General features: G+C 37.2%; 1 protein-coding gene across 1 annotated transcript in view; it reads right to left on the bottom strand.

Moving 5' to 3' along the window:
• Positions 1–19,654, bottom strand: part of LOC131042792 (protein CASP) — a 113,965-nt gene that overhangs the window by 18,086 nt on the left and 76,225 nt on the right. The window contains exons 14-16 of the mRNA XM_057976114.2: positions 14,074–14,181; positions 13,756–13,896; positions 13,561–13,662 (exon numbers count right to left, since the gene is read on the bottom strand). Of these exons, the coding sequence (XP_057832097.1) occupies positions 13,561–13,662; positions 13,756–13,896; positions 14,074–14,181 (351 nt within the window). The remainder of the gene's footprint in view (positions 1–13,560; positions 13,663–13,755; positions 13,897–14,073; positions 14,182–19,654) is intronic.

The following is a 19,654-nucleotide window of genomic DNA, read 5'->3' as shown; positions in this document are numbered from 1 at the left end:
TCACTCTGGACCCTTTGGAAGGGTCAGGAGCGAAATTCTTGATTTGGCTCAATTCCTTCAATTTCAATGATTTCTAGCAACTTGAAGTCTCTCTTAGGGACATCTCCTTCTTGATTTTACCTTAGCCCACACTTGATCTAGCACAAAGTTGAGAGCAAAGAGAGGTTTTGAGAAAATTCGCTCTGGACCCTTTGGAAGGGTCAGGAGCGAAAATCTCATTCTTGACTTGATATTTCATCTCTTCAACTCCAATCCTCTCTAGAAGGCAACTAAACATTCATTCTTCACCCAAGGGACAAGGTCTTAAGCCTAAACAAGGTCAAAAGAATAGGTTTGCAAGGAATTTCGCCCTGGACCCTTTGGAAGGGTCAGGAGTGAAATTTCCTTTCTTGGCTAAAACCCTCATTCTCCAACGCTTTCAAACATCCCTAAGGATTTCAATATGCCCATTCTCTCTTTCAACATGCCTTGGACATCAAAAATTGGTCAAATTAGGGAGGAAATGAGTCTTAGGTAGATTTTCGCTCTGGACCCTTTGGAAGGGTCAGGAGCGAAAATCTTGTTTTAGGCTTTGATTGCTCATTTTTCAAACTTCAATCTTCTCTGGAGGCAAACATAGATCATTTTCCACCTAAGGAACAAGGTTTCAAGCCCAAACAAGGTAGCAAATGAGGTTTATAGTGAATTTCGCTCTGGACCCTTTGGAAGGGTCAGGAGCGAAATTCATCTCCTAGGCAAAAACTTGATCTTCTAAAGCATCCCACTCCCTCTCAAGGCAAGAACATACTAATTCCTCCTTCACCATGCCAACGCCTAGCCAAAACAAGGAAGAAAACAAGAGATATAAGGATTTTCGCTCTGGACCCTTTGGAAGGGTCGGGAGCAAAAATCATGTTTTGACCTTGATTCTTGATTTTTCAAACTCTAATCTTCCTTGGGAGGCAAACATAGACTACTTTCCTTTCATTTCCACCTTGGTCCTGACTTTGGCTAAAGGAAAAATGAGTGTTTTCAAGAATTTCGCTCTGGACCCTTTGGAAGGGTCAGGAGCGAAATTCATCTTCTTGGCTAAAATCCTTCATCTCCTCCACCTCAAGTCACCCTCTAAGGCTTAGAACAAGTCAAAATACTTCCATACATGCCTTAGGACTCAAAACTTGGCCTTGATAAGTGAGAAATTGAGGTTTAAGGGGATTTTCGCTCTAGACCCTTTGGAAGGGTCAGGAGCGAAATTCCTAATCTTGGCCAAGATCCTTCACATTTTCACATTCCATCACCTCAAAATTAGAACATTGGTCTAAACAAGGGAGAAAATGAGGTGTTTTCAAGAATTTCGCTCTAGACCCTTTGGAACGGTCAGGAGCGAAATTCCTACTTTAGGCTAATTTCCATCATTTTGTCACCTCAAACCTCCTCTCAAAGACAAATGTGCATCAAAACCTTCCCATCACGCCCCAGAAGTCAACAAACTTGGTCGATTCAAAGAGTAAAGTGGAGAAAAATGAATTTCGCTCTAGACCCTTTGGAAAGGTCAGGAGCGAAAATCATCCTTGGGCACAAATCCTAACTTCATTTTCACATTTGCTCATTCAAACAAGCGTTTTTAACTTCATTCAAGCATGGGAATGCATTAGTTCTAGGTTTTGGTCAAAGTAGAATGTCTTATGGAGAATTTCGCTCTAGACCATTTGGAAGGGTCAGGAGCGAAATTCGCTTTGGACCCTTTGGAAGGGTCAGGAGCGAAATTTGACATTTTGGTCTCTCCGTCAGGATCATTTTATGGAATATAACATTTAAGTATAAGTCTTTTAAGTTATATTCCATATATACTGTCAGGATGTTTGAGAGTGGTTTCGGACCTCCAGGAGTTATATTGCAAAAGATAGTTTTTGGAGGATTCTTCAGTTTTCCAGACAGTCAAATTTCAGGATCAAGAAGACATTCCAAACTTACCCAAATTTCAGGGCTTTTGAAGATCGGGGTGACATTCCAAACTTCATCATTCACCAACTTGACCTAGCTCAGACCTTTAAGGATGATACTCACTTACCAAGCAAGACACAATTAGCAACAAGAGCAAAACCAGGCCCTAAGAAAGACTCTCAAAGAAACCCTAATTTTGGGGCCCCATGGACTCACCCTAGCTCAAGAAAAGCCTGCTATCTAGTGATCCCCCTGACAACACTCATCATGCAAAGGCTAATAGACAAAACCCTAAAAGACCTAGAAAGCAAACCCTAGAAGCCAAAAAAGCAGGGGTCCCCATTTGCAATAAGGCGATGTGTGAATACTTCACAACAAGTACATACCTCAATACCTTCAAGTACAGCCATGAAATCTAGATGTCTTACTCAACCATTGCAAAAAGCATAAGAACAAGTAGGAGCACCAAAGACTTCTTTTCAGGGAAGTCACCTCCCTAAGAAGTTTTAGAGCTATGTCACATTGATATATACCACCATCGATGCAAAGACTTCTAGACTTAAGGCAGATTTCAAGCAACCTTGGTGAGATGCAATGGCAGAGGAGTATCATTCCATTATGAAAAAAAATGTTTCGGAATTTGTGGCAAAACTAGAAGGGATGTCAGTGATTGATTCTATGTGGTTGTATTAGGCAAAGCATGTGATGAATGGGAGCATAGAGAAATACAAGGCTAAATTCATTGCACAAAGGTTCCCTTAAAGAAAAGGAATTGACTAAAACAAGAACTCTGTTTTACTTGTGGGATACCCTTCTATCAAAATAATTATGTCACTTGCAAAAGTTAATATCAATCAACCTTTTCAAGTGTATATGAATCAACCTAGGGGATTCGAAATGCATGGGTGAGAGACCCATGTATGCAGATTGAAGGAGGCCTCGTATGGGTTAAAGCAAGCACCATGTTCTTGGTACTTATAGATCGATGAATACTTGTTGAGTTCAAGCTTCACCAAAACTATTACAAATCCTAACCTTTACTTTCTTTGATAAATTTAATCCAATAGTTTTGGTCATGTAATTGGATGACCTTATCCTTACTATGTCAATGTGAAGCTCATAGGATGGTGCAAGGGGGAGTTGGCCTCTCAAGTTTGATATGGGCATTGGCCATATGCACTATTTAACGGTCTTGAGGTGTGGTAGGGTACAAGTGAGGTCTACCTTGATCGATGGAAGTACACAATAGAGATTCTACCGAATTCCAAATAAGGATTGTAATCCCCTTGCGACTCCCATGGTTTTAAAATCTAAAGTTAACTATAGATTCAAAATCAAATTTGGTGGATCCTTTGATGTACAAGCAATTGATACATTCCCTTATGTATTTGGTGAATATTTGGCCAAATATTTGCTTTGCAATGATTACATTGAGTTAGTTCATGGTTGAGCTAAGGCAAATTCATGAAAATACTGCAAAGTTTGTGCTCTACGATTTTAAGGATAAAATTTATTTTGGGTTAAAGTATGTTGGAGATGGAGAGTTGATGTTGCATGGCTTTGTGGATTCCAAGTAGGTAGGTGATGATAGTACTAGGAAGAACACTTACGGGTTTTCTCTGAGTTGGGGTCAGGTATATAAATGTGGTTCAATAAGAAGCATGCAATAGTGGCATTGAGTTCAACGAAGGCAGAGTGAATGGCTGAGGCTATCTAGCTTGGTAAGTTGATAAAAGAAGTTACCAACCAAATGTTGGAGCTGATAGTTGTGTACTATGACAATTAGAGTTGCATCAAGTTCTATGAGAATCTAGTGTTTTACAATCGTTCAAACCATGTAGACATTCAATACCATATCCTCAAATAGAGAGTTTAAAAGGGAGCAGCAGTTCTTGAGCGTGTTCCCTTGGATTCACAAGTTGGAGATGTTTTGACAAAGTCCATAGCAAAAAAAAAGTTTGAGATACTAAGAGAGACAACGAATTTAATAAAGAACACCTTCCTTGCAAAAAAGGAGTGTTAGTTTTCTGTACCTGATGCTTGGTAGTTGTTCTCCCTCAACAGGGCGCACTCACCAAATTTAGTGCAGCACTCAGCCTTTTACCTTTTCTTATTTGTAGATGGGCACAATTCTCTTCTGTTTTTTGGTGTCCTGGTTCCTTTTCTTATTATTAAATTGGGCTCTAATTTTGTCAGTTAGCTCCTGTTCTTATTTTAGAACAAGGTGCTCTTCTACTGAAGTTTTCTTAGAATTAGGTTAGGGTTTCTCTTCTAACCTAGGTGCCCCATCAAGATGGGGATTCATCAATGTAAACCCTGAAGCTCTCTTGTTCAATAAAAGAGGCTTGGAGTGCACCACTGAAAAAGTAGGCACCCTTTCTGATCTTTTACAGTTAAGAGGAAAAAGTAGAAAAATTTGCTACGTAGGGAAAATGTCCTATATATCTGAGATATTGGGTCATCCCTTGACTGAAAAATGTACCCTTGTTTTGGTAAGGCTAGCATATCCAGGCTAAAATTGCACACAATTCCTAATGTCCTGAGTCCTTGCAAAATTTTAAAACACACGGAACACATCTTAAATGAACATGTTCTCGGGTATTAATTCAAAGACATCAGCCATCCTAATTCTAAGACTCCAGCTATCCTGATTTGTAACGTTTGCATGACTCAAAATACCAATTTTTCCAAAAATTAATAATGATATATTGTTAGCCCACTTTAAAGAGGTACTCAAGGGGAGTTATACTTATTACAAAAGATATTCCACCCATCTATAAGGTGAGATCTTACGAGATAGCATATCCAGGCTAACAGGCTAAAATTGCACACAATTCCTAATGTCCTGAGTCCTTGCAAAATTTTAAAACACACGGAACACATCTTAAATGAACATGTTCTCGGGTATTAATTCAAAGACATCAGCCATCCTAATTCTAAGACTCCAGCTATCCTGATTTGTAACGTTTGCATGACTCAAAATACCAATTTTTCCAAAAATTAATAATGATATATTGTTAGCCCACTTTAAAGAGGTACTCAAGGGGAGTTATACTTATTACAAAAGATATTCCACCCATCTATAAGGTGAGATCTTACGAGATTTCATTTTGGATCTAGCAGGTTAAAAATCTTTGAAAACTGAATGAAAATGTAACTTATAGCTAGCAGCAATCATTGTTGGAATATGACATCAACTGTTAGTTTTTAGTTTAGATTAATAAGTAAATATGTTACTACTTAGGTTGGAGGGGAAGTTGCATTTCCATAAGTTAATTTAGTATGGGAAAGGACAGACTTTAGAAATCCATTTGTATCGAATTGAAAATTATCCTGATTGAAATCAAGAAATTAAAATCTATTGTTCTGTGATATTTGTGGTTGCAAAATAGTTTGATCCGTTTGGGTTCATGCTTGCTCTATCATTTTTAATATGTAATCAAAGCATCTTTGAGTTCTGTTCCTGTGTAAAGATGCCATGATATTTTGCCTAAGGCATTGGATTTTTTAGCAAGGACATCAATTTGGTTTTTGGTTATAATGAAGTGATTCAAAGGAGGGTTTTGAGCCAGCAGACTAATCTGTTTGGAGGCCATTAAAGTTTGTTTATTGGGTGGTTATCTGATTGTGAAAACCCGCTATTTGTCTTCCAATTGTCAATGGTGATGGCAGAGCTATGAAGAAGATTGATCAAATACTAAAGCATGTCTCCATCGCAGGGAAAGGTCAGTTGTCTAAGTGTCAAAACCATAATTTTTTCCAAGCATGTAAAGTGCAGATTGGATTTTCAACATTAGAAGGGGTCACACACCAGATTGCATCACTTTGTTGATGCATTGGGAGTCATTTCTACAAGTTTAAAGTGCATAGTAGCGATTGCCATGGAAAAGAGGATAAAACAAATTTTGTTTTGAAGATGAATCTTGCAGGAACACCCTAGAAGCAAAAGATTCATGAGATTTGAATAATATTTGTGTTCGAATTTTTTATCACTTCTATCTGTTGAGGTATGTTCTTGTATATGATGTATACCTGTTAATATATACCACAGTAAAGAAAGAACAGATTTTTTAAGCTATTGTTGAAAAAATGTTCGCTGATACAAGGCATATCAATCATAATCTGTGTTGAAAAGCACTTATTGGTGAATAAATGCAAGAACCCATGGAATTAGGCATAACAAGGGAAGGAGTTCATTTGAACTGTGCACAAGTGGCGTGCAGAAGACCTATTTGGGAATTCTCAAGAGAAGTGAGTATTTTTGCAATTGCTCTTGTTGACATATTGAAGAGGATGTAGAAGATTAGCCTTCTCGGCATATGATTGGTATGGTTTCCTCTCATGTTTTGTAATAAGAATTTTTTGCATATATAAGATTTATATATGGTGGTGATAAATATATAATTGTGTTCTGTTTGAAGATTTGTGGGATTTAATTTTTTGAGCTAATTTTAGTTGAGGGAGATAAAGTTTATAATGATATTTTTTTTTGGAACACATTGTAAAAGATATATGTTGAGCCCAACACTTTAAAATGAAGATTTTATCTTGTCACTTTATGCTTGTACTCTCAAGGTCATAGATGTTACACCTAACAAAAATTTTGATGTCTTTAAAAACTCACATGCTTGTGCTATTTGAGAATTTGATGGATAGAATGTAAATAAATATCATATTGGACATTGGAGGCATCAAAGGTAGGAGGATTTTTGTCACATCGAGCTAGCTTCTCACTCATAGCTGCTAAATTGCATGACAAGCACCATTGCACATTTGTGTACCTTCATGGAGCAATTGAGGGCTTAGTATTTCATGGAAGAGATGTCGGTGCATTTAATGTATCTACATCGGTTGAGGTTCTTTTGTACAGAAGAGGAGGGATTGGTTCCCACAGCAATGGAGGAGGTATATTGACACACTCGGAGATGTGGACTCTCAAAGGAGAGTTCTCTCATATGCAGCACTAAAGGAGGGGTTTTGAAGCACTCAAAGGAGACATGGACTTTCAGAGGAAAGTTGTTCTTTCATTGTGCAAGTTGGAAGGAGACATTTTATGTTCTCTAATGTTCTATAAATGTTTTGCAGGTTTGATAGTCAGGAGATCTGCTGATAGAGTAAGTTTGTTGTTTCCTAGATGAGCAAGGAGAATTGGTGGAGGTGCTTCATCAAAGTCTCCATGAGGATTGTGTTCGACTCTTGCAATGTTTTGTCTTTTCTTCGGATTACTGTAATAAGGTGGAGAATTTTGGAATATTACATCAATACTTAGTTTTTAGTTTAGATTAATATATAAATATGCATGTTTAATATGTTAGTAGTTACAATAGTTGGGAAGTTATATTCCCGTAAGTTAGTTTGGTATGGAAATCAAGCACTTTTAAGAAACCAGTTGTATTGTGTTGCGACATTTTCACACATCGCCCCATTGCAAATGGGGATCCCCCACTTTTTTTCTTCTTTTCTGGGTTAGTTGTAGCCTTTTTGGCTATTAACCTTGTGCTTGAGGAAGTGCAGTGTCTTAGATTGCCAGGAAACGATTAAGTCATGTCTATCTCTTTGGGTGGATTAAGGTTAGTTAGCTCTCAAGGACTTAGGAAATGAATGATTATCTGATGATCATTCCATTTGATCATCATCATTGGCTTGCAAGATCAGAGATGAAGTGTTGAGTTTGATTAAGGTGAATTATCAATATAGATTATAGAGTGAATACTTGGAAGGAGGGTACGCCAAGGCTTAAACAATCATGAAGCGGCTTAGGGTAGAGAAATAAAAAGGGCAAAGTTGAACATTGACAGTCACTTCCTTTGCCTGTCCATGGCATTGACAGTCACTTCCTTTGCCCTTTCGTGGCAGTGACAATCACTTCCTTATCCCTTCCTAGGCATTTACAGTCACTTCCTTTGCCCTTCCATGGCATTGACAATCACTTCCTTATCCCTTCCTAGGCAATGATAGTCACTTCCTTTGCCCTTCATAGGCATTGACAATTATTTCCTTTGCCCTTGCTAATCCCCCATCAAGCTTAAGACCTATTTCCTTTGCCCTTGCTAATCCCCCATGCCCTTGCTAATCCCCATCGAGCTTAAGACCTATTTCCTTTGCCCTCTCCAATCCCCCGCCTAGCCTAAGACCTATTTCCTTTGCCCTTAATAATCTCCCGCCAAGCTTAAGACCTATTTCCTTAGTCGTCTCCAATCCCCCGCCTAGCCTAAGACCTATTTCCTTTGCCCTTGCTAATCCCCCATCAAGCTTAATACCTATTTCCTTTGCCCTCTCCATTCCCCTGCCTAGCCTAAGACCTGTTTCCTTTGCCCTTGCTAATCCCCTACCGAGCTTAAGACCTATTTCCTTTGCCCTTGCTAATTCCCCGTCGAGCTTAAGACCTATTTCCTTTGCCCTCTCCAATCCCCCGCCTAGCCTAAGAGCTATTTCCTTTGCCCTTGCTAATCCCCCACCAAAATTAAGACCTATTTCCTTTGCCCTTGCTAACCCCCCGCCGAGCTTAAGACCTAATTTCTTTGCCCTTGCCAATCCCCCGCCTAGCCTAAGTGCTCACTTCCTTAGCTGGGTCAAATCCACAACCAGCTTATAAAGCACTGCCTTTGACCCCCAAAATCAGCAAGGAGTGAAAAGGTTGGAACTGCCATCGCCCATCTTAAAACCCGAGCTTCCTTTCAATCAGTTTCTTTGGGGTCCAAAATCCACAAACTGTCTTCGACCCTTCTGATCCATGATCAAGCTTGGGCCCATTTCCTTTGGCCTATCAAAATCGCGATCTATCTTTGATACATTTCCTTTGGCATGCTAAAAGCCTGACCTTTCACTTCCAGCAAGTGGACTGTCAAAGTCAAAACTGCTCCTAAGAACTGTCAATGACTCCTAAAAGCCTGACTCTGCATATGTTTAGATAGGAATCAGACCTGAAAACAAGTAAAATCAGACCTTAATCAGACCTGAGAAAGCAAAGTCTTAGACTGAACATGACAAATCAGACATAAGGACAGAAATCAGAACATCATTAGAAGGATATATAAGGTTAGAAAACTTGGAAATGCATATATCATAAGCGTTTGATGCTTGTATGCTTGTTGTTGCAGGTGATCAACTCGCTACGTCAGCATCAATATCATCAGCATGAGGGATGGAGGCAAATCCAGCATGCATATGTCACGGAAGTCTGCATCAAAAACATGGAAGGAAGACTTCATTATTCAAAGGAAACATCAAAGGAAGGCATTATAAGGCAAGAGTGGAGGTCACCGACATCTAGGATGAGATCATCCTCACGGAATGAAGGTCAACATCACGAAGGATCACCATAGAGGAGTTCAAAGAGATGAAGAAGCACAAAATTCACAAGAGCAAGCATAGAAATGCATGTGATAAAAGAGAAAATTCTTACACAATCTTGAATTTCCTCCAGAAATCAAAGAATCATTGTCACTATAGCTATACAGAAGCTCCAAAATGCAAGTGATCAAGACAAGAGATAGTTCCAGAAGAGCTAATCAAAATTCGAAAGTCAATTTGAGCAAAGCTGTCATCACATCAGGCATTTGGACATGTTGAGAATCAAGAGATATGTTTCAATCACCGACAATTCATGATGAGTTACAATAGAAGGAATTCACTAAGGTGGCATCCTACTCACCATTCCACCAATCAAGAAGCTCCACATCAACGTGTCTAGATGCAATGCACCTAACTCACCCATGGAGGCACAAACTTCAAGATACCTAACCTCGTCTTCTATTGGTTCACATTCAAAGTGGAACACATCAAATTAAATGTAATTTTCTCATTGGCCAGAAGGAGTTTGTTGTAAAAAACGCTAATTAGGGTTTTCATCTTGTAATCTTGGCCATTGATGCAGATTTGATCCTGGCCACTTATTGTAAAGAGAGCATTATATAAGGCTCACTCTCCTCATTTGTAAAGGTTAATAGCAGGTTAACAACAGTAGAAAAAATAGATAGATTAGAAGTTAGGAGTTAGAATAGACTAGGAAAGGAGGAAATTGTTGCTAAGACTTGTAAATGGAAGTACTCTTTTCATTGAAGATATGGTGAAATGTGTTGTTTCAACAAGTTGCATGATTTCTACTTCTCATTTGCTTCCATGTTGATTGGATGAATGAAAGGAATTGTGAATGATTGATGGTAAAATTCATTTATCCATACCACTAGCAATTTGTTGATTGTAAATTTGCCTTGTGTGGTCAACTGGAATCCTTTAATGAGCTTAACTTCAATTGCTACTTGCCTCATTGATATGCATCGTCTTGATGGTGTCTATGCTGTTGGGTGGTGATTTGAACGTCACTTTTCTCTTCTTAGAAGATCGCACTAGCTTTGTGGAGTTGTTCTTTGATGGCAAAGCAGAGCTTAGTTGAATTTCACTCAATTGTGCATTCTTAGGATTAGATTAGACTCCTCAAACCTTATGTCTTTTGCCATTTTATTTTCCAAGCAAGTAGTTAGAATTGAATTGAAAATTATCACATCAACATATTGAATTGAAAATTATCCCAATCAAAATCAAGATATTAACATATATTGTTCTGTGATATTTTGTGGTGTCAAAATGGTTTAATCTGGTTTTCTTCATGCTTTCTCTTACAATTTTAACAATCACATCATTATTGTTTGGATCTTCTCTTCTTCATATTACCTCCTGAATCTGACTCATTCCATATCCTTGTAATGTCCCCACTTTGGAATAGAATTTAATAATAAATAATAATAATAATAATAAAATAGACAAGCATTAAAAAAAAAATTAAAATATAGAACAATATAATTAAATATAATTAAAATTTAATTAAGCTAATGAATGGTCAAAAGACATAGAAGGAAAAGTTGTGACTCCCTCAAACATGGGATATAAAAGGGAAGAGAACCTCATTTTGAGAAGGGGATAATTTGGGAATCAGAAGTGCAAATCTGATTTAAATAAGAAGTGCAGATCTGATTGTGAAAGGTTGTGTCCCTTTCAAAGGGCAGAAGTAATGAAGAGTTGCACTCTTTCAAAGGGTGCTAATGGTGAAAGGGTGTGTCTCTTGCCAAAGGGCATCCATAGTGAAAAGGTGTGACCTCTCCCTCACATTGAGAGATATAAAGGAAAGGAATCAAAAGCACCAGTGACATGATCATCGATCAGATCAGATCAGAACTATTATTAAGTCACAGGAATTGGCAACCTCCTAGTAGGGGTCATGAGCAATGATCTTGCCATCCTGAAGGGTAAAGAATCTAAAGATGAATCAATGAATCATTCTAGTTAAGGAAAAGGAATCTAACAATATGTGTATTCAAATGTATGCTCCGTGTTTGCAGATATCCATGTATGCTTCATGTTTTCAAGTGTATGCTCTGTGTTTTATTCATATCTAATGTGTTTGTTTGCTCCATGAGTGTCTCTGATTACTATAGACATATTTATTTAGGAACATTGTATTTGAGGTCATAGATGTGTGTCATGCTTCTAATCATAAGTTCTTAACATCAAGTGATATCTATGATATTGTGCAAACCATTTAAGAAGTGATGCGAGACAAGGATGAGGAAAAACTTGCCTTAAAATTACATAATCATGAAATGTAAATGTAATTCATATTATTGTTTGTATGAAGAATACCCTATGATGCATATGTTGAGCGAACTACCATGGTAGTAATATAAGTAAGTACAAGAAGGGAGAACGGTGTTGAGGTCCTCCTCTAGATAACCTACCTCATGGTAGTTGACCAATGGTCCCATGAGGCCAAGGGGGTCGAGATAGAGTCCATCGCTCTTGGACTTAGAGGTTAAGGACATTTAAGACACCCTATTGTATCTTTCCAAACTCCATCATGGTTGATTATTGAGGGAATTTCAATCACAAGGATAAGGATGGAAGTCATGAAGGAGAGTGGTGATAGGATACCTCACTAGGTAGACCACCTCATGGTAGTTTGACCGGTGGTCCCATGAGGCCAAGAGGGCTCTGGCTTTCACTCTGCTCTTGGGCCTAGGATAGAGGATCTCTTGGACACCTTATCGTTCCTCCTTACTCCCACTCTCTTATGGTTGAGTTCCGATAAGGAATTAGATATAGCTATGGTTAAGTTAATGTTCTTGACCCTAGGTATAGAAAATTTATGTTTAAAAGATTTATATTATGGTTTATATGCATTTCAATGGTTTCCTACCAATGTTACCCGGGGATGCCTCCCTAGTATTTTTTTCAGGCGTCCCCGTCCCAAGGAATGTCCTCATAAATTCTGCATATTGACAATGAATTCTATAAGCAATTTGACTTTGACTCTCAATTTAACACAAATTTGGCATAAGAACTCTGCTCATTCTTATGTGTTAAGGTTTTATAATGTATATGTGCATGCTTTATCCATGTTTTCATATGAATATTTTAAATTTCCCTATATGTTTTAATTTTCCCTATTTGTATATAGTCGTCCCCTTTGCCATGCCCTAGCCATCCCCAAAATTGCCAAAAAAAATCACATACACATACGCCTATCCCCTACCATCCCCGTCCCGAAAACTCGGGGTAACATAGTTTCCTACCCTATTGCAGGATCCCAATCAAGTACACATCTTGTTCCATTTGTATTTTTACATAAAATGGTGATTTAGGCAAGAACTAGGGATTTTACAAAAAAAAATATCAGGATGTTTATTCTATGAGTGTTTCGAAAGCCATTTCATATTGGGAATCATTTTGAACATTCCATGATCATTGCTTGAGGACAAGCAATCTCGAGTGGGGCGGAATGTAATGTCCCCACTTTGGAATAGAATTTAATAATAAATAATAATAATATTAAAATAGAAAAGAATAAAAATAAAATTTAAATTAAAATATAAAATAATATAATTAAAATTTAATTAAGTTAATGAATGGAAAGACATGGAAGGAAAAGTTGTGAATCCCTCAAACATGGGATATAAAAGGGAGAAGAGAACCTAATTTTGAGAAGGGGATAATTTGGGAGTCAGAAGTGCAAATCTGATTTAAATAAGAAGTGCAGATCTGATTGTGAAAGGTTGTGTCCCTTTCAAAGGGCAGAAGTAATGAAGAGTTGCACTCTTTCAAAGCGTGCTAACGGTGAAAGGGTGTATCTCTTGCCAAAGGGCATCCATAATGAAGAGGTGTGACCTCTCCCTCACATTGAGAGATATAAAGGAAAGGAATCAAAAGCATCCAGTGACATGATCATCAATCAGATCAGATCAAAACTAATATTAAGTTACAGGAATTGGCAGCCTCCTAGTATGGGACATTACAATCCTTTTGTATTAAAATACTTTGTCTGCTCACTAATTCTTCAAATTATAGCAGTGTTGTACAGTTTTGGGCCTTGGTTTTCCTGCTATGCATACTACAGATGTTTGAAAGAACAAGCAATGCCCTTATTCATAATTCATAGCAGCCACACCCTTTACAGAGACTAAACTGATTAACAATCACCAATACTAACACACTTCTAAATTCTTATTTGGTACAGAAACAGTACAGAAGAAAAGAAGGGCTATTTCTATGATGTGCAATCTCAGAAACCAAATATAGATATGAAAACTGGTTAGAAGACGCAATATTCCATGGTAAGAAAGGAACAAAGGATGTTATATTAACCTTCTTTGAAAATGCAGCAAAAGGATTTATGTCATCTTCGTATATCTTCTTATACTTCGATTCTATATCTGAACTGAAACCGCTCTCTATGTCATCAGCACGCTGCAGGTGGGAGATGGCTTAAATTTTGGTGTAAGAAAATAATAAGAATCAAAATATGGAAATAAAATTTGCAGGAATGCATTCCGAGGATACCCTTTTCGCTCGAGAAATAGGCCAATCTTTTGTATAATCTTGTATGTAACGAATTTTTTCATACAGCTTGACATTATCTGCTTTACTCTTTTCCAATTCTGCTTCAAGGACCTTTATATTTTCTTGGGCTTGTCTCAGATCCTGCAAATTTTAAGTAACATCATTCTGCTATATTACATAGGTGGTAAAGTAAATATAAAGAAAACAAATGCATGGGTGTATCAAGATCAAACACAGCAACAACAACAGATCTTTACAATGGATTGTTTAATAACAAATTCCACAGAAATCAAGCCTTCATATTGATTTTAAGGTTACCTCTTCAGCTTCCCTTAGACGTTGCCTAAATCTGTCACGTTGACTGCAAATAACCTGTAGCATTGAATTCTGCTCCTCATCCACTTGAACTCTTTTATGTTCATTTTTCTGTGCAGTGATTACAAGTCAAGTTCATGTTATCTGTAAAGTTAAAAGTCAAAAAATAAAGAATGTTCGTGATCACAGGAGAGATATCCAAATTGGTGGGAAAAAAGTGATTTGATTTGTAGCCATGAAAGATCACTGAATAAAACTTTCTCAGACAAAATATTCCAAAGACATTCAAAAGTCTAATACTCTACTTGTGCATATGTTACTTGACAATAGAAATCTTTTAGATGGATGCACTGTGTCTATTAAGAAAGAGCTACAAATATAAAAGCATAAAAAACTCAGATGATTTTCTGGAATTCCTAGATATACTCCAAATGATATAGATGTTAATATTCCTGTGGACGTAACAGCTGGTTGTGTTGAAGATTACAAGTTATTGTGGAAGATGAAAATCTTTCATGTGATAGCCCTGATCCTCCTGTTGAAGAAGGCTCAGAGACCAGATTAAAATCAACTACGAAAGAATTGAGAAATTCTAACTAATCTAAGTTGCCAGTTCTGATTCCAATCTTGGTTTGAAATTAGGGATATATATATATATATATATATATATATATATATATATTTCAGTCCAGCTATTGAACTATCCCTCGGATGCTATTGAGTTGAGGCAGCTCTTGAGGATGACCAGCCAATCTTCTCCTCAAAGTTGAGGGACCCATGTTAACTTCTCTCCTTTCTCGTCGATGGTAACCTCGGCTTCACCTCTTGTTTGACAGATGGAATAGATAGGGCTCAACCCCAGATCTCATGCTGCTGGCATAAAGCTGAGCTGCCGTGGTGACTAACTATAAGCATATAATATAACATAAATTATTTATTAAAGATTAGATAAACTTTCATATTAGAAACTCTATTTATCTACCCCAAAACTTTGACCTATTATAAATATTAGAGTATAGCTACATGCTGCTTAACAAATGCAAAGAGAGAAAGGTGCAGGTGCGGTGATAAGAGCAGGCACAATAATAAAATGATGGAAAAATCCTAGAGGAATGAAGGTGAACACCATTCTACAGAGAAAGAAACTACAGAACAAGGAGAGACTGAAAAAGAAAGAATAAAGGGTAGAAAATTTACATAAATGAGCATCTCATTATGTCTTATAGAGACTGAAAGGGACAATGGCAGAAAGTCAAGGCTATGCAGAATAAAACACAGACAGATGAAAAGACAAGGATCTTATTACAAAAAGAAAAATCAATTAAAATTAAATTTTCATTAAAAAATGTTGGGTTCGTCCTTGGTTTGAAACAATCCTCCCAGGGTCTATCCAGGTTCATCTGGGACAAACCTGCAGACAAATAAACTCTCCTTGGTAGTATTTCTAACCAAACTGGTCCAAAATCCAAATCCAGTACAAACCAGATAGATCTGAGAGAAAACAACCCATGAACCTTGTAACATAGCTCCTTTTTAATAATCTCAATCTTACTACTGTCAACCTTGTGGTTGTATCCAAGCTAAAAATTGCTTACCTGATGCTTTTTTAGTTAGTTATGATTGTCCTGACAAAAAGTGAGCTGAGTCCAGACAGTCAAATCGAAATTTTGATATGTCTATATGGATAGGTTTGATCAGTTTGTATGCAAATGGTTAGATGTTGAAGATTACAGCCAAATAGTGTAGTTAGGCTGTCACAGAATTCTTGGTGATACAATATTTGTTTATGCTGATGTCATACCCTCAATATTTTGGGCATACAAATTTGTAAATTATATATCCAACATTTCAAAACTAATTTTGGCAGCACTGAAAACCATCCAGTCCCACAAAATGTTAAATTTACATTTAATTATTTTTTGTAAGGTAAGGACTGTTATGATGAATCAGAATCCATGTTTGACCTTGAAAGACTATTAGATCTAAAAACCCATGTTTTGGTTCAAATTTTCACACAGAATAAACATGTAAAGAAAGAATAAACGTAAATCCATAGGTAGCAGGTTTTATAGATGTTCCTGCTGTTATTAAGAGTTTTTTCCTACATCAATCAAGGGCAGAAAATCTGTCTCTTAATTTCTTCTTTAGCATATGGCATTTAATCAAGGGGCAAGTGTTCCACTTTCCTTTGATATGTAAAATTTTAGTATTTACTTCAAACCCACAGATTTGGCAAGTAAATTTTTTTGGGGTTAGAAAGAAGATGATTTTGGTTATCAGAAGTGGAATGTTTGTTACTGCTTGTAAAGTATATAAGATGACATATTAAATTGTATACATGAGTATAAAATACAAAATAATATATTGAATGGGTGGTAGATGATGATACAACCATGTCAATGTATGTACTTAAAAAGGTGTATTGAGAGGACAGAATCCTATAGATTACCGATTAATATTAGATTATGTACATGACACAAGATAATTATGTTATATTAAGCTATTATATATTGTTTTTTGTAAGGTTAGGTCTATTATGATGAATGAGAAGCCATGTTTGCCATTGAAAGCCAGCCGATGTGGACCACTAGATCTATAAACCCATGCTTTGGTTGAAACTTTTGCACAGAATGAACAAGTCATGAATAGAAATAATAATATTTTTCTATGGATAGCTGGTTTTAGAGATGTTCCTTGTCATGTCCACCCTTAATTTTCTTTGAAAATATTATCAACTTGAATTGAGATGCAAACAACTTACTTCCTACTATTTGATCACCCAGATCTTGGTATAGACAAGATAAGAGCATACGGTGTTCCAGATTACAGTCAACTGAGGTGCAGTGCTGAAAGGAAAGCACCAGATGGCAAGCTATCCAACACCACTTATTCAGTTGGGTGCATATGCATTACAAGTTACAACAAATGTAAATAAGCATCTTCCACTTAATTAGAGGTTGAGTGTAGAGGCACATCTGCTTATTCGGTGAGAAAGCTTATGGGCACATCCACTTACCCAATGGGAAAGCTTATACAATTCTGAAATGTAAAAACAAGCTTCTTCCACTTATCCGATGATAAGTGATAACAATAAACCACTTATTCAGTGAGATAAGTACATCAATAGTGACAAATTTAAACCTACTAGCAGTACTGTTTGCATCTGCAAATTTGACACATTTGTAGTGAATCATGATCTTCGGATTGTGAAGCGAATAAGCGTATAGGCCCCATTGCAACAAGAAAACCTATGGACTTCTGGATTTAATATCTCCTTTCCCAATAATCGTCATGAGATTCCCTACATTGTAAAGTTTCTATAGGCTACCAGGCATATGCATATTTGATTTCGAGCAATTTGGACTAGTTCTGAGGCAAGTTTTAATGTGTATGCAATCACAGGCGGGTCTGAAAAAATCAAAAATAAATAAAATCAAATTTTCATGTTCTGACTACAACCCAGTTGTCAAGTTGGCCTCATTTGCCTATAGTTTCAGTTTCATGACGATCAGAGGAGTTCTGGTGTAAAAAAAAATAGTTGGGCCTCCAGGGGGACCAATGGGCACAAGTGGTTCATAAAGTTTGACTCTTTGAGTTGGCAAAAAATTAAATAATGAGTATCAGTGTAACTCTTGTGCTCCTCTGCAAAGGTTCATAAGCTCTGACTTCAGTTTGCTCTTATAACAATGCTGTCACCGTTGGGCTTATATAAGGAGATTTAAAGGTTTCCATTGTCATTTGTCTTTGAGTTCAAGGTTATTTAAATCATTTTATTTTTTGATTTAACTAATGTAGTGTAGATTTTAACCAGCACGGAAATATGCTGAACAAGAAGCTAAAAAGTTATAAAGTTGCCCATTTAAATTGGTTTCTTGTGAAAGACTACTATAAGTGCCCATGGTGAGATATTGCAAAGGTTCTACTAATGCAAGAGTGACATCAAAATGTTAAAAGGCCACATGAAGATTTTGCAAGTTCACAGGTCAAAGTTGTGAAAAGTTCTTTTGGTGCAAAATACGTCCCACTGGCCATCATCAACTTATTATTGTAAAATGCTTGAAGGTGCTTTGATTTCCTTTTCAATGTTGTTGCAACTATTGTTTTATTTCTCTGATGTGGACTTTATGTTTCAGCAACAGGTTAGATATTTTGTGGGCCACTAAATATATGTTTTTTGGTACCGGAGAAAGCATATAGTTAGCCATTTCACAAGAAGTCATGGGCACGAGCAAAGTCTTCCCTAGTGGTCCACATCGGCTGGCTTTTTAATGCCCCAAAACGTGTTGCTCTTGTTAACAGTCCACAGTGGAAATGAAAGTGAGAGTGGCTTAAAAACCATATTAAAGCAAAACCAAGGTTTGGTTATTTGTCTTTCACTCCAACGCATGATGAGTTATGTAGGCACAACAGTAGGAGAAATGACGAGGGATATAAATGCTGTTGTTGTTAGCGCACTTATTCATTTGTCTCCGCTTAGTTTTGATGGGTCTCTCATGTGTGATACCTTGCATATATACTCCAAGTCAACTTGTAGTAAGTTGTATAAGACTTTTCAGTGCAAAAAAAATTAGTGGGCACCTCCTCCAATACTCTGTGTGCCCTTTTTTATTTTGTTTGCTATTGTAGTAAAGTGTGTATGGAACTTACAGGGCACCATTAAATAAGTGTTTTTTATACCATATGAGGTATTTTGCGCAATTTCACAGGTGTAAAGGCAAAGAGAAGGGAGTAACCTACACATGGTTCAGTTTGGGCAATTAGATCTTTGCCATCCACATGGCAGAGCAGTGCAGATTCGCATGAGGCAAAGGGAGAATTAAATTGAAATAGTGAAATATGGTGTAGGTGCAATATGCCCTCCCATTTGGCTGAGCCAACTTGTCTCATATAATGTTTGAAATCAACTATGCTTTGACTGCATTTAATTAGCAGAGTCATATTGCCATTTTGCTGAATAAATAGGCAAAGTGCAGCCAAGATGCGAAATGTTCCTTTAAAAGCTATGTGTTCTGATTGGCCCATGTTGGCTTGGCCTTAAATGGCTTGAGGAAGCTCTGTTCTTTTTGTCAGTGGAAATCAAAATGGAGATAACGTTGCAAGGTGTGGAATGTGATGCCTAGGTGACTATGTGAATATGCTCATCACCTATATCCAGTGGCAAAGAAAGGCAGTGCAAGGCATGGTAATGTAACTGTGTCGTTTGGTGTTTTGAAGTGGATTGATCTTTGTTGTGGTGCTATTTTGTGGGAAATACTCCATCATTTTGATATGCTTATGTCGGAGCGGATTGGGCACCAACATTGGCACACTTTTGAAAAAAATCTGAGTCATGATATATTATTACTTGCCTATTACAAGATAATTTCATGAGGCAGCGATTAGCTTTTATTCTGCCATTGAGGAAGAGTCAAAGACAGTAGGAAATGAGATGAGAGAGATCCTAAAGATTCCTGGAATGCAGCAATTTGTGTGGCAGATCGACTAGCATTGTGGTATGATGTAATATGATTTGTGTTCTTTGCCCATAAATTGGCGTGCAGACAAGGAATCAAGACACAAAGAAATCAACATACCTAAAATCGTT

Source organism: Cryptomeria japonica, chromosome 10 (assembly GCF_030272615.1).
Source record: "Cryptomeria japonica chromosome 10, Sugi_1.0, whole genome shotgun sequence".
Lineage (NCBI taxonomy): Eukaryota > Viridiplantae > Streptophyta > Pinopsida > Cupressales > Cupressaceae > Cryptomeria > Cryptomeria japonica.
Note: the sequence above shows the minus strand (reverse complement) of the source record. Positions and strands in the feature narration are given on the sequence as shown.